General features: G+C 42.5%; 2 protein-coding genes across 4 annotated transcripts in view; both read right to left on the bottom strand.

The window, feature by feature from the left end:
- The window catches only part of zgc:56622 (uncharacterized protein LOC326033 homolog), a 218,308-nt gene extending 212,478 nt beyond the window's left edge, over nucleotides 1–5,830 (bottom strand). For both annotated transcript variants that reach the window (XM_056417685.1, XM_056417686.1), the window contains exons 1-6: nucleotides 5,665–5,830; nucleotides 1,864–2,043; nucleotides 1,561–1,677; nucleotides 1,121–1,198; nucleotides 830–946; nucleotides 522–634 (exon numbers count right to left, since the gene is read on the bottom strand). In XM_056417685.1, coding sequence (XP_056273660.1) covers nucleotides 522–634; nucleotides 830–946; nucleotides 1,121–1,198; nucleotides 1,561–1,677; nucleotides 1,864–2,043; nucleotides 5,665–5,745 — 686 coding nt within the window. In that variant the 5' untranslated portion in view covers nucleotides 5,746–5,830. The remainder of the gene's footprint in view (nucleotides 1–521; nucleotides 635–829; nucleotides 947–1,120; nucleotides 1,199–1,560; nucleotides 1,678–1,863; nucleotides 2,044–5,664) is intronic.
- A 4,608-nt stretch (nucleotides 5,831–10,438) lies between these two features.
- Nucleotides 10,439–12,245, bottom strand: tat (tyrosine aminotransferase). Of its 2 annotated transcripts, none has more exons than XM_056415701.1 (4): nucleotides 11,922–12,245; nucleotides 11,258–11,356; nucleotides 10,996–11,172; nucleotides 10,439–10,938 (listed from the first exon to the last, which is right to left on the bottom strand). In XM_056415701.1, exons 1-3 carry the CDS (start codon nucleotides 12,168–12,170, stop codon nucleotides 11,032–11,034), a joined length of 489 nt encoding a protein of 162 aa, XP_056271676.1. In that variant the 5' UTR covers nucleotides 12,171–12,245; the 3' UTR covers nucleotides 10,439–10,938; nucleotides 10,996–11,031. The 2 variants fall into 2 exon arrangements, with proteins under 2 accessions (XP_056271676.1, XP_056271677.1); XM_056415702.1 differs by having other exon boundaries at nucleotides 10,439–10,906.
- Between the last annotated feature and the right edge of the window lie 6 nt (nucleotides 12,246–12,251).

The following is a 12,251-nucleotide window of genomic DNA, read 5'->3' as shown; positions in this document are numbered from 1 at the left end:
CACATACATGCATGTTTATATATATTTATACATATAAAAACACATATATATATTTGTTTATATATTTATACACATGTTTACATTTTAATATACAAACATATATATATATGTTTATATATTTATACATATAAAAACATATATATGTTTATATATTTATACATATAAAAACATATATATATTTGTTTATATATTTATACATATGTTTATATATGTATATTGATATATTTTTATATATATGTTGATATATTTATATCTAAATATATATATGTAAATAAATATATAAATATTTATAAAAAGATATAAACATATAAATATATTTGTTATCTATATTTATATATACTGTATATAAATATATAAACATAAAAACATATACAATAAATATATTAATATATATATAAATATACATATAAATATAGAGAGAAATATTTAAACATATATATACATAGAAATATATAAACATATAGAAATATATATGTTTATATAGAAATATAAAACCATATATATATATATATATATATCACATCTGTGGGGGTCTCTGCGGCGAGCCGAAGGGGCTGTAGGCCGTCAGGGCGATGTTCTTGGAGTGACAGAAGTCGATCATCTCCGTCTGCACCAAGTAGGGATGAAGCTCAACCTACGGATCAGAAAACACCAAACACAAGGGGAATTATTAAATGACATTTAAACGATCTTACATTTAAAATCTTTCATTGTTTAAACATTAAACGAGGTCAAACCACCCACTTCGTGTTTACTTGTACCAAAACAGAAGTCTGGGTCATGCTCATAAAGGGTACATCAGGATGAATGGACGAGCATGCAGTAGCACCTGGTTGACAGCAGGGGGCACCCTGCACAGAGCCAGCAGTCTCTCCAGCTGCAGGGTGCTGAAGTTGGACACCCCGATGCTCCTCACCTTGCCCGAGGCCTGCAGGGCTTCCATCCCCTGGAGACAGCCACACAGAGGAGCCGTGAGGGGTGTTTTATCAATATAAATATACGATATCGTGTCATGAACACAAACACCAGGGCGTCTGTGTGTCCTCAACAAGTACAGAGCAGAACTAGTGGTTCATCTCCTTCGCCTCTCCGTCACATGATTCCCCGTGACGGCCCTCACCCTCCAGACGTCCACGTAGTCGATGTCAGACGTCAGCATCACGCCGTCCTTCTTTGGGAAAAGCTCGTCTCCCGTATTCTGAGAAGAGTCCAACAGAAGCTTCTTGAGATGTGGCATGTTGTGACATAACTCGATGCCCCTCACAGGGGCTTCAGACTTTAGAGCCACAGAAAGAAACTGAAAATACTCATTGAATGAAGGGATATGTTGGGAATATTGTCAATGTACAAAGTTCTGGAGACCGGTGGTGAAACACTCAGAATGAACAACGCTCCGTTAACAGAAGGGGAAATGTTGTTTTTGAAAAGCAAAAACGCCGACGAACGCGGAGGGAAACCGTTGTTTTGTTCAGCGAGAAGATCTGGCACATGTTGACCTCTGGACTGGAGCTCTGTGTGTGTCCGAGTCGTGACTGTGTGAGTGTGGATGTGCCGCTTCACCTTTAGGCCAACGGGGAAGTGCACGAGGTAAAGGTCCAGGTAGTCCAGCTGGAGGTCCTTCAGGGACTGGTCCAGGCATTTTGGGATGTCCTCTGGGGCATGATGGGTACACCACAGCTGCACACACATACACACAGAGGGGCAGGAGGCTTCAGAGAACAGAGCATGAGAGAGTGAGTGGGGGAGCATGTGACGAGGTCAAGAGTCGAGTTGTCACACAAACACAGGACTTTCACCCCGGAGGCCGGTGTGCGCGTCCTTTCACGCCGAGCCGGACCTGTAGGTTGACGTGCTGCGACCCACCTTACTGACCACGAACATGTCCTCCCGCCGGACGACGCCCTGCTGCACCTTGGAGCGCAGCGCCTTGCCGATGTCCACCTCGTTCCGGTAGCTGTGGGCGGTGTCGATGTGGCGATAGCCCGCCGCGATGGCGGCCTCCACCGCGCCCTGGACCGAGGTGGTGCGGGGGAGATGGGAGGACTGCAAGAAGCCAACGATTTGATCACATGGGCCCATCCCAGAACCACACAGGACCATGGAGATACAAACAAGGTTCTTCAGAGGGATGCCAGAGAAGAACCAGTTCTGGTTGCACATAGAACCTTTCAAACCAGGGTTGCTTAAAGAACCATGTCCCTAAAGAGTTCTTGAAAGAACCTATCAAGGTGTCTCAAAAGAAAGCATGGTTCTTCAGTAGGTGATGGTTCTACGTAGAACCACAAAGCCTTTAAAGAACCCTGAAAGAACCCTTGTGTGTCTGTGTGCATCTTTATTATGACAGTGGCAGTGCGGGTGAGAATATGTTCTATGAGGTGATCATTGTATCGAACTCTCAACCTGTGGACCCTTAGAGTGACTTCCTGTTCCTGAGACACGTCACTGAAGATCCAACTGGGCCTGGAGTCAGTGAACACGGTCACTCACTCAATGAAATACCTCGGAGGAGTTGGGTGGAGTTGGGTAGAGTTGGGTGGAGTTGGGTAGAGTTGGGTGGAGTTGGGTACAGTTGGGTAAAGTTGGGTGGAGTTGGATGGCATTAGGTGGAGTTTGTGGAGTTAGGTATAGTTGGGTGGAGTTGGGTGGCGTTAGGTGGAGTTGGTGGAGTTAGGTGGAGTTGGGTGGAGTTAGGTGTAGTTGGGTAGAGTTGGGTGGAGTTGGGTGGAGTTATGTAGAGTTGGGTGGAGTTAGGTATAGTTGGGTGAGTTAGGTGGAGTTGGGTGGAGTTAGGTGGAGTTGGGTGGAGTTAGGTATAGTTGGGTGGAGTTAGGTGGAGTTGGGTGGAGTTAGGTATAGTTGGGTGGAGTTTGGTGGAGTTGGGTATAGTTGGGTGGAGTTGGATGGCGTTAGGTGGAGTTGGTGGAGTTGGGTGGAGTTAGGTATAGTTGGGTGGAGTTAGGTGGAGTTGGGTGGAGTTAGGTATAGTTGGGTGGAGTTAGGTGGAGTTGGGTAGAGTTAGGTATAGTTGGGTGGAGTTAGGTGGAGTTGAGTGGAGTTAGGTAGAGTTGGGTGGAGTTAGGTGGAGTTGGTGGAGTTAGGTATAGTTGGGTGGAGTTAGGTATAGTTGGGTGGAGTTGGATGGCGTTAGGTGGAGTTGGTGGAGTTGGGTGGAGTTAGGTATAGTTGGGTGGAGTTGGGTGGAGTTAGGTAGAGTTGGGTGGAGTTAGGTGGAGTTGGTGGAGTTAGGTATAGTTGGGTGAGTTAGGTGGAGTTAGGTGGAGTTGGGTGGAGTTGGGTGGAGTTAGGTATAGTTGGGTGGAGTTGGGTGGAGTTAGGTATAGTTGGGTGGAGTTAGGTGGAGTTGGGTGGAGTTGGGTGGAGTTAGGTATAGTTGGGTATAGTTGAGTGGAGTTAGGTGAAGTTGGTTGAGTTAGGTATAGTTGGGTGAGTTAGGTATAGTTGGGTGGAGTTAGGTGGAGTTGGGTAGAGTTAGGTATAGTTTAGGTGGAGTTAGGTATAGTTGGGTGGAGTTAGGTGGAGTTGTGTGGAGTTAGGTAGAGTTGGGTAGAGTTAGGTGGAGTTGGGTGGAGTTGGGTGGAGTTGGGTAGAGTTGGGTGGAGTTAGGTGGAGTTGGTTGGAGTTGGCTGCAGTTGGGTGGGTAGGTGGAGTTGGGTGGAGTTAGGTAGAGTTGGGTGGAGTTGGGTAGAGTTGGGTGGAGTTGGGTGGAGTTAGGTAGAGTTGGCTGGAGTTGGGTGGAGTTGGGTGGAGTTAGGTAGAGTTGGGTAGAGTTAGGTGGAGTTGGGTGGAGTTGGGTGGAGTTGGGTAGAGTTGGGTGGAGTTAGGTGGAGTTGGGTGGAGTTGGGTAGAGTTGGGTAGAGTTGGGTGGAGTTGGGTGGAGTTGGTTGGAGTTGGGTGGAGTTAGGTAGAGTTGGGTGGAGTTAGGTGGAGTTGGGTAGCGTTGGGTGGAGTTAGGTAGAGTTGGGTGGAGTTGGGTGGAGTTGCTGGGGGCACCATGCTCTTCTTCATATCCTCTCACTGGGGACATCTGTCAGTTTAGAAATAAATCATTTTTGTACTGGTGAGTTCTGGTTGATGACACATTCAGTAAAGACTCCTCAGTAAAGACCCCTTCAGTAAAGATTCCTCCAGTAAAGACTCCTCCAGTAAAGACTCATCCAGTAAAGACCCCTTCAGTAAAGACTCCTCCAGTAAAGACCCCTCAGTAAAGACTCTCTCAGTAAAGACTCCTTCAGTAAAGACCCCTCAGTAAAGACTCTCTCAGTAAAGACTCCTCCAGTAAAGACTCATCCAGTAAAGACCCCTTCAGTAAAGACTCCTCCAGTAAAGACTCCTCCAGTAAAGACTCATTCAGTAAAGACCCCTCAGTAAAGACTCTCTCAGTAAAGACCCCTTCAGTAAAGACTCCCTCAGTAAAGACTCCTCCGGTAAATACTCATCTGTAAAGACCCCTTCAGTAAAGACTCCTTCAGTATAGACTCCTTCAGTAAAGACTCCTCCAGTAAAGACCCCTTCAGTAAAGACTCCTTCAGTAAAGACTCCTCCAGTGAAGACTCCTCCAGTAAATACTCCTCCAATGAAGAATCCTTCAGTAAAGACTCCTTCAGTAAAGACTCATTCGGTAAAGACTCCTTCAGTAAAGACTCCTTCAGTAAAGACTCCTTCAGTAAAGACTCCTCCAGTGAAGACTCCTCCAGTAAAGACTCCTCCAATGAAGAATCCTTCAGTAAAGACTCATTCGGTAAAGACTCCTTCAGTAAAGACTCCTTCAGTAAAGACTCCTCCAGTGAAGACTCCTCCAGTGAAGACTCATTCAGTAAAGACTCATTCCCTCTACATGAACTTGCAGACACATTTAAGAACAAAGAGTCTCACAGCAACAACACACTGATCAACGCGGTGGAGAAGAGGTCGGATAGAGATTGGATAGAGATCGGATAGTGGTCGGATAGAGATCGGATAGTGGTCGGATAGAGATCGGATAGAGATCGGATAGTGGTCGGATAGAGATCGGATAGAGATCGGATACTGGTCGGATAGAGATCGGATAGTGGTCGGATAGAGATCGGATAGTGGTCGGATAGAGATCGGATAGAGATCGGATAGAGATCGGATAGTGGTCGGATAGTGGTCGGATAGAGATCGGATAGTGGTCGGATAGAGATCGGATAGAGATCGGATAGAGATCGGATAGAGGTCGGATAGAGCTCAGATAGAGGTTGGATAGAGGTCGGATAGAGATCGGATAGTGATCGGATAGAGGTCGGATAGAGATCGGATAGTGGTCGGATAGAGGTCGGATAGAGATCGGATAGAGGTCGGATATAGATCGGATAGTGGTCGGGTAGAGGTCGGATAATGGTCGGATAGAGGTCGGATAGAGATAGGATAGAGGTCGGATAGAGATCGGATAGTGGTCGGGTAGAGGTCGGATAGTGGTCGGATAGAGGTCGGATAGAGATCGGATAGTGGTCGGGTAGAGGTCGGATAGTGGTCGGGTAGAGGTCGTATAGTGGTCGGATAGAGATCGGATCGTGGTCGGGTAGAGGTCGGATAGTGGTCGGATAAAGGTCGGATAGAGATCGGATAGTGGTCGGGTAGAGGTCGGATAGTGGTCGGGTAGAGGTCGGATAGAGGTCGCAGTACCTTCCACGTCCCGAGACCCAGGAGAGGCATCCAGGTACCGTCATTCAGCTCCACCCGCCTGGAGCCCTGCACGTCCTCCATGGAGACGACGAGCAGCCGGTGGCTACACACTTGTACACACACTCGTAAACACACTTGTAAACACACTCGTACACACACATATACACACACGCGTACACACACTCGTACACACACTCGTACACTTCCTCTGCTCCCCTGACTCTGCTGAGTCAGCGTTGTTCCTCTCTCTGAGCTCGTCTGTCTGACCTGTCTCTCTCTGTGCTCGTCTGTCTGACCTGTCTCTCTCTGAGCTCGTCTCTCTGACCTGTCTCTCTCTGAGCTCGTCTGTCTGACCTGTCTCTCTCCGAGCTCGCTCTCGTTGCTCTATCAGTCTGGTGGTTAATTATTGGACAACACAGAGCACTTCACCAGCATGTCTACAAGTGAGGGGGAGGGGCCTGTTGCAAAGGTCACTCTTCTCATAGGGGTGGGAGTGTGTACACACACACACACACACACAGAGACACACACACACACACACACACACAGAAAGGCCGGGTGGCAGCGTCATGAAAGCACCTGGTGTAATGTCTCCAGTCCACCACTAGAGGGCAGTGTTGGTCTTAGATGCCGTACCGGAGGAGGATTTGATCATCGCTAATCAATCTTCAACTAAAATAAGACGTGGGAGGAGTTTGAGAGGTGACCCTGGAGCTCGCCGTCCGGGGCCTGAGGCCCTTAAGGGTCCCCCAAGGCCAACAGGTCTCGGGGCCCAGGCGGTTACAAACCCTGGTGAACGGCGGCCCATGGACTGAAGCTACCGCGCCCGGACCGGGGGACCGGGGCCCCTCCCGGAGCCAGATCCAGGAGGGGAGGTCGCCGCCGGGCGTCTGGCGGCCGGGCCTTCGTTCTATGGAGTCTGGTCTTGGGAGTCCAGAGGATGGAGGAGGGTCTTTCTTTCAGCAGCTGACTTGATGACGTCACCACATCAGCTGTTCTGCTCCTGAGTTTACTCCAATTATTCACTGTGAAGTATTTCTTTAGTCAAACAAAATATGACAACCCTGCTTTATTATGCTTTAAATATAATTATTTTATTTTGAATTGTGTGTGTGGATATACACATATAAATATATATATATATATTTATATGTATAATATATATATGTGTGTGTATTTATTTATTTATATACACACAATTCAAAATAAAATAATCATACAATAATTGTATTAATATTGTGTACAAAATAGAAACATTTATATATATTGTTTATAAATATTTAGATTATATATAAATATGTTATATACATACATATATATTTAGATATATATTTGTATGTATATATAGTTATATTTCACATGTAATTGCAAACAATTCGGTCAAAAGTAAAAAGACACCATGAGTTCAACGTTAAAGTTGAATTAAAATATGAAGTTATGAATCGGAACCCTCAGTCAAACTTATGTAACGTTACTGTGAATAAATAATATTATATTATAATATAATATCTCATGTTTGAAATGAATTATATCTCATGTTTAATATGAATTATATCTCATGTTTAATATGAATTATATCTCATGTTCAACATGAATTATATCTCATGTTTAATATGAATTATATCTCATGTTTAACCGCTACGGAGACATCAGAGCCAGCGGAGCATTTAAAAATATATATACATTTATATATATATATATATAATATATATATATAATATATATACATATATGTAATATATATATAAATATGTATATATATATATATATATATATATATATATGTATATGTATATTTACCTGAGACCACGTATGTCGACCTCATGGTGGCGCTAGAGGGAAGGTGAGGGGAGCACCAACAGTCCTCCATGAGGCCGATCCACTGAGTGACAGAAAAACCCAGCATATGTATCTATGGATCTATGTATATATAGATCTATGTATCTATGGATCTATGTATATAGATCTATGTATCTATGGATCTATGTATATATAGATCTATGTATCTATGTATATATATATCTATGTATCTATGGATCTATGTATATATAGATCTATGTATCTATGTATATATAGATCTATGTCTCTATGTATATATGGATCTATGTATCTATGGATCTATGGATCTATGTAAATATAGAGCTATGTATCTATGGATCTATGTATCTCTGGATCTATGTATCTATGGATGTATCTATGGATCTATGTATCTATGGATCTTTGTATATATGTATCTATGTATCTATGTATCTATGGATCTTTGTATCTATGTATCTATGTATCTCTGTATCTATGGATCTATGTATCTATGTATCTATGTATCTATGGATCTTTGTATCTATGTATCTATGTATCTATGGATCTATGTATCTATGTATCTATGTATCTATGGATATATGTATCTATGTATCTATGTATCTATGGATCTATGTATCTATGTATCTATGTATCTATGGATCTATGGATCTATGGATCTCTGGATCTATGTATATATAGATATATGTATCTATGTATCTCTGGATCTATGTATCTATGGATCTATGGATCTATGGATGTATCTATGGATCTATGGATCTATGTATCTATGTATCTATGGATCTATGAATGTATGGATCTATGGATCTATGTATCTATGTGTCTCTGGATCTATGTATCTATGTATCTCTGGATCTATGTATCTCTGGATCTATGGATCTATGGATCTCTGGATCTATGGATCTATGTATCTATGTATCTATGGATCTATGTTTCTATGTATCTATGTATCTATGGATCTATGTATCTATGGATCTATGTATATATAGATCTATGTATCTATGTATCTCTGGATCTATGTATCTATGGATCTATGTATCTCTGGATCTATGTATCTATGGATCTATGGATCTATGTATCTATGTATCTATGGATCTATGTATCTCTGGATCTATGTATCTATGGATCTATGTATCTATGGATGTATGTATCTCTGGATCTATGTATCTATGTATCTATGGATCTATGTATCTCTGTATCTCTGTATCTATGTATCTCTGTATCTCTGGCTCTATGGATCTATGTATCTATGGATCTATGTATCTATGTATCTCTGGATCTATGTATCTATGTATCTGTATCTATGGATCTATGTATCTATGTATCTATGGATATATGTTCTCTGGATTTATGGATCTATGTATCTCTGGATCTATGTATCTATGGATCTCTGTATCTCTGGATCTATGTATCTATGTATCTTTGTATCTATGGATCTCTGTATCTCTGGATCTCTGGATCTATGTATCTATGTATCTATGGATCTCTGTATCTCTGGATCTCTGTATCTCTGGATCTATGTATCTATGTATCTATGGATCTATGTATCTATGTATCTATGTTTCTCTGTATCTCTGGATCTATGGATCTATGTATCTCTGGATCTATGTATCTATGGATCTATGTATCTATGTATCTATGGATGTATGTATCTCTGGATCTATGTATCTATGTATCTATGGATCTCTGTATCTCTGGATCTATGGATCTATGTATCTCTGTATCTCTGTATCTATGTATCTCTGTATCTCTGGCTCTATGGATCTATGTATCTATGGATCTATGTATCTATGTATCTCTGGATCTATGTATCTATGTATCTGTATCTATGGATCTATGTATCTATGTATCTATGGATATATGTATCTCTGGATTTATGGATCTCTGTATCTCTGGATCTATGTATCTATGTATCTTTGTATCTATGGATCTCTGTATCTCTGGATCTATGTATCTATGGATCTCTGTATCTCTGGATCTCTGTATCTCTGGATCTATGTATCTATGTATCTATGGATCTATGGATCTATGTATCTATGTATCTATGTTTCTCTGTATCTCTGGATCTATGGATCTATGTATCTCTGGATCTATGTATCTATGGATCTATGTATCTATGTATCTCTGGAACTATGTATCTATGTATCTATGTATCTCTGTATCTATGTATCTATGTATCTCTGTATCTATGGATCTATGTATCTATGTATCTCTGTATCTCTGGATCTATGGATCTGTGTATCTATGTATCTATGGATCTATGTATCTGTATCTATGTATCTCTGTATCTCTGGATCTATGGATCTATGTATCTCTGGATCTATGTATCTATGGATCTATGTATCTATGTATCTCTGGATCTATGTATCTATGTATCTCTGTATCTATGGATCTATGTATCTCTGGATCTATGTATCTATGGATCTCTGTATCTATGTATCTATGGATCTATGTATCTATGTATCTTTGTATCTATGGATCTCTGTATCTCTGTATCTCTGGATCTATGTATCTATGTATCTATGTATCTCTGGATCTATGGATCTATGTATCTATGTATCTTTGTATCTATGTATCTTTGTATCTATGGATCTCTGTATCTCTGTATCTCTGGATCTATGTATCTATGTATCTATGTATCTATGGATCTATGTATCTCTGGATCTATGGATCTATGGATCTCTGTATCTCTGGATCTATGTATCTATGTAACGATGTATCTATGTATCTATGTATCTATGTATCTTTGTATCTATGTATCTTTGTATCTATGGATCTCTGTATCTCTGTATCTCTGGATCTATGTATCTATGTATCTCTGGATCTCTGTATATATGTATCTATGTATCTATGGATCTCTGTATCTCTGTATCTCTGGATCTATGTATCTATGTATCTATGTATCTCTGGATCTCTGGATCTATGTATCTCTGGATCTATGGCCACGCGTCACGCTGTGTTCTGGTACTCATGTCAACATGATTTTATTGGGTAGGAACAAAGTAAACACAGTTGTTGTTTTATACACACATGTGTGTATATATATTTACACACCTGTGTGTTTCAATCCGACAGTAACATGAAACACAAGGACCACCACGTGACCAGGAGGCCGATGCAGCCGACCGTCTTATTGTTTATGAAAATGAATATTAAAATACATATATTCACTTCCTGGAATGGGGAACGCGAAGCAGGCGGGGCCCTGTGATGACATCACACACATCATATAAATACACACCAACAAGTCACATCTATACGCTGCCTGTAGAAAACATAAATATTGGGTATTGCAGAATAATTACACCTGAAGGACGAGTCGCTCCTCCCCCTCTGACCTCCTGACCCCGGACACGCAGCGGCTGATTCGGGGTCCGGTCCCGTCGGGGTCCGGTCCCGTCAGGGTCCGGCCTCATCGGGGTCCGGCCTCTTCGGGGTCCGGTCCCGTCGGGGTCCGGCCTCTTGAGGTCAGGGTCCGTCCAGTCCGGTCCGTCGGTCAGGTCCATTGAGTCCGGCCTCTTCGGGGTCCGGTCCCGTCGCGGTCCGGTCCCGTCACTGGTCCAGGTCGTTGCTGTCCCGGCTGCGGGGCCGATGGTGGCGCTGGCAGAACTCCCCGATCCGATCGCAGGCCTCCACCATCATCTCCTCCGGCACCGTCACCACGATGCGAAAGAAGTTGGGGTACTCAAAGGCCTGGGGGGGGGGGGGGGGGGGGCACAGGACCGCTGGTCATGGAGAGCTTTATGCTGAGTGCAGGGGGGGGGGGGGCGGTTCTTACTGAGGCCGGCAGGCAGAACACCGACTGCTCCGTCACCAGCCGCTGGGTGAAGTCCACGTCGTCCTTAAACTCTGGAAAGTGATAGATGTCGATCCCGACCTGGACCGACGGGAACACGTTAACATGTAGTTCACATTCAAACCAACGTGTAATAAACTAATGAATGTTTAATAAACTTATATGTAATAAACTTAAAACTTAAAAATATATTTTTTTAATATATATTAAAATTATATATATTTAAATATATATATATATTACAAAATATATATAAAAAAATGTAGCATCAATTCAAAAATCTTTTTAAAATAGTAATTTCCTAAATATTCACTCAAATATAAGTGTGAGATCATAAACACAATGATATGTATTCTATATTAAATCATATGGCACAGCGCCGTGTAAACATTTTTATTTTTTCAACCACAAAGGTTCGCGCTGGTTATCGGGTACTTGGATGACATCACTGGGAACACTGCCCCCTAGAGGCAGAGGAGCTCTATGAATAGTGTGGAAGTATAAAAAAGATCATTCCATGGAGAAATACATACTAATAGCATCCTAATTAAACTCAACAGATTTCTTCCACTTATTTATATCAATTTTGAGATTTGTTTGTTCTAGATATAACTCCAGCTATAAATGAGGTGAACCACATACTCACCATGAGGTACATGGCTCCTGAAGGCATCACGGGCTTCAGGCCGGGGACGGTGCACAGCTTGTTGAAACAGATCTCTGAGTTGGTCTGAGGAAGAAAAGAATGAAGAACAAGAGACCTGAAGACGGCGGATAGTTCGTCACATGGATCCAGATTCAAGTGTCCAGAACATTCTGCACACGTTTCCTCCGAGCGGGAAGGAAGAGGAACCGTTAGCCGCCGCATCATCTGTGGCCAGTGTAACATTAGCATGGGGGAGTTAGCATGCTGGCTAACTAGCGGCTAGCTGATTCCATAACTTGTGCTCTTCGTCTCAGCGTGAGAAGCACATCG

Source organism: Pseudoliparis swirei, chromosome 6 (genome assembly GCF_029220125.1).
Source record: "Pseudoliparis swirei isolate HS2019 ecotype Mariana Trench chromosome 6, NWPU_hadal_v1, whole genome shotgun sequence".
NCBI lineage: Eukaryota > Metazoa > Chordata > Actinopteri > Perciformes > Liparidae > Pseudoliparis > Pseudoliparis swirei.
This window is presented reverse-complemented; position numbering and strand designations above follow the sequence as displayed.

Excerpts from the sequence above, each read along its gene's own strand:
- tat (XM_056415701.1), bottom strand. The coding sequence starts at position 12,170 with ATGCTAATGTTACACTGGCCACAGATGATGCGGCGGCTAACGGTTCCT. Across the intron at positions 11,357-11,921 it reads CAGGAGCCATGTACCTCATG|GTCGGGATCGACATCTATCA; the intron begins GTGAGTATGTGG and ends CCGTCGGTCCAG. Across the intron at positions 11,173-11,257 it reads TGTTCTGCCTGCCGGCCTCA|GCCTTTGAGTACCCCAACTT; the intron begins GTAAGAACCGCC and ends CCCCCCCCCCAG.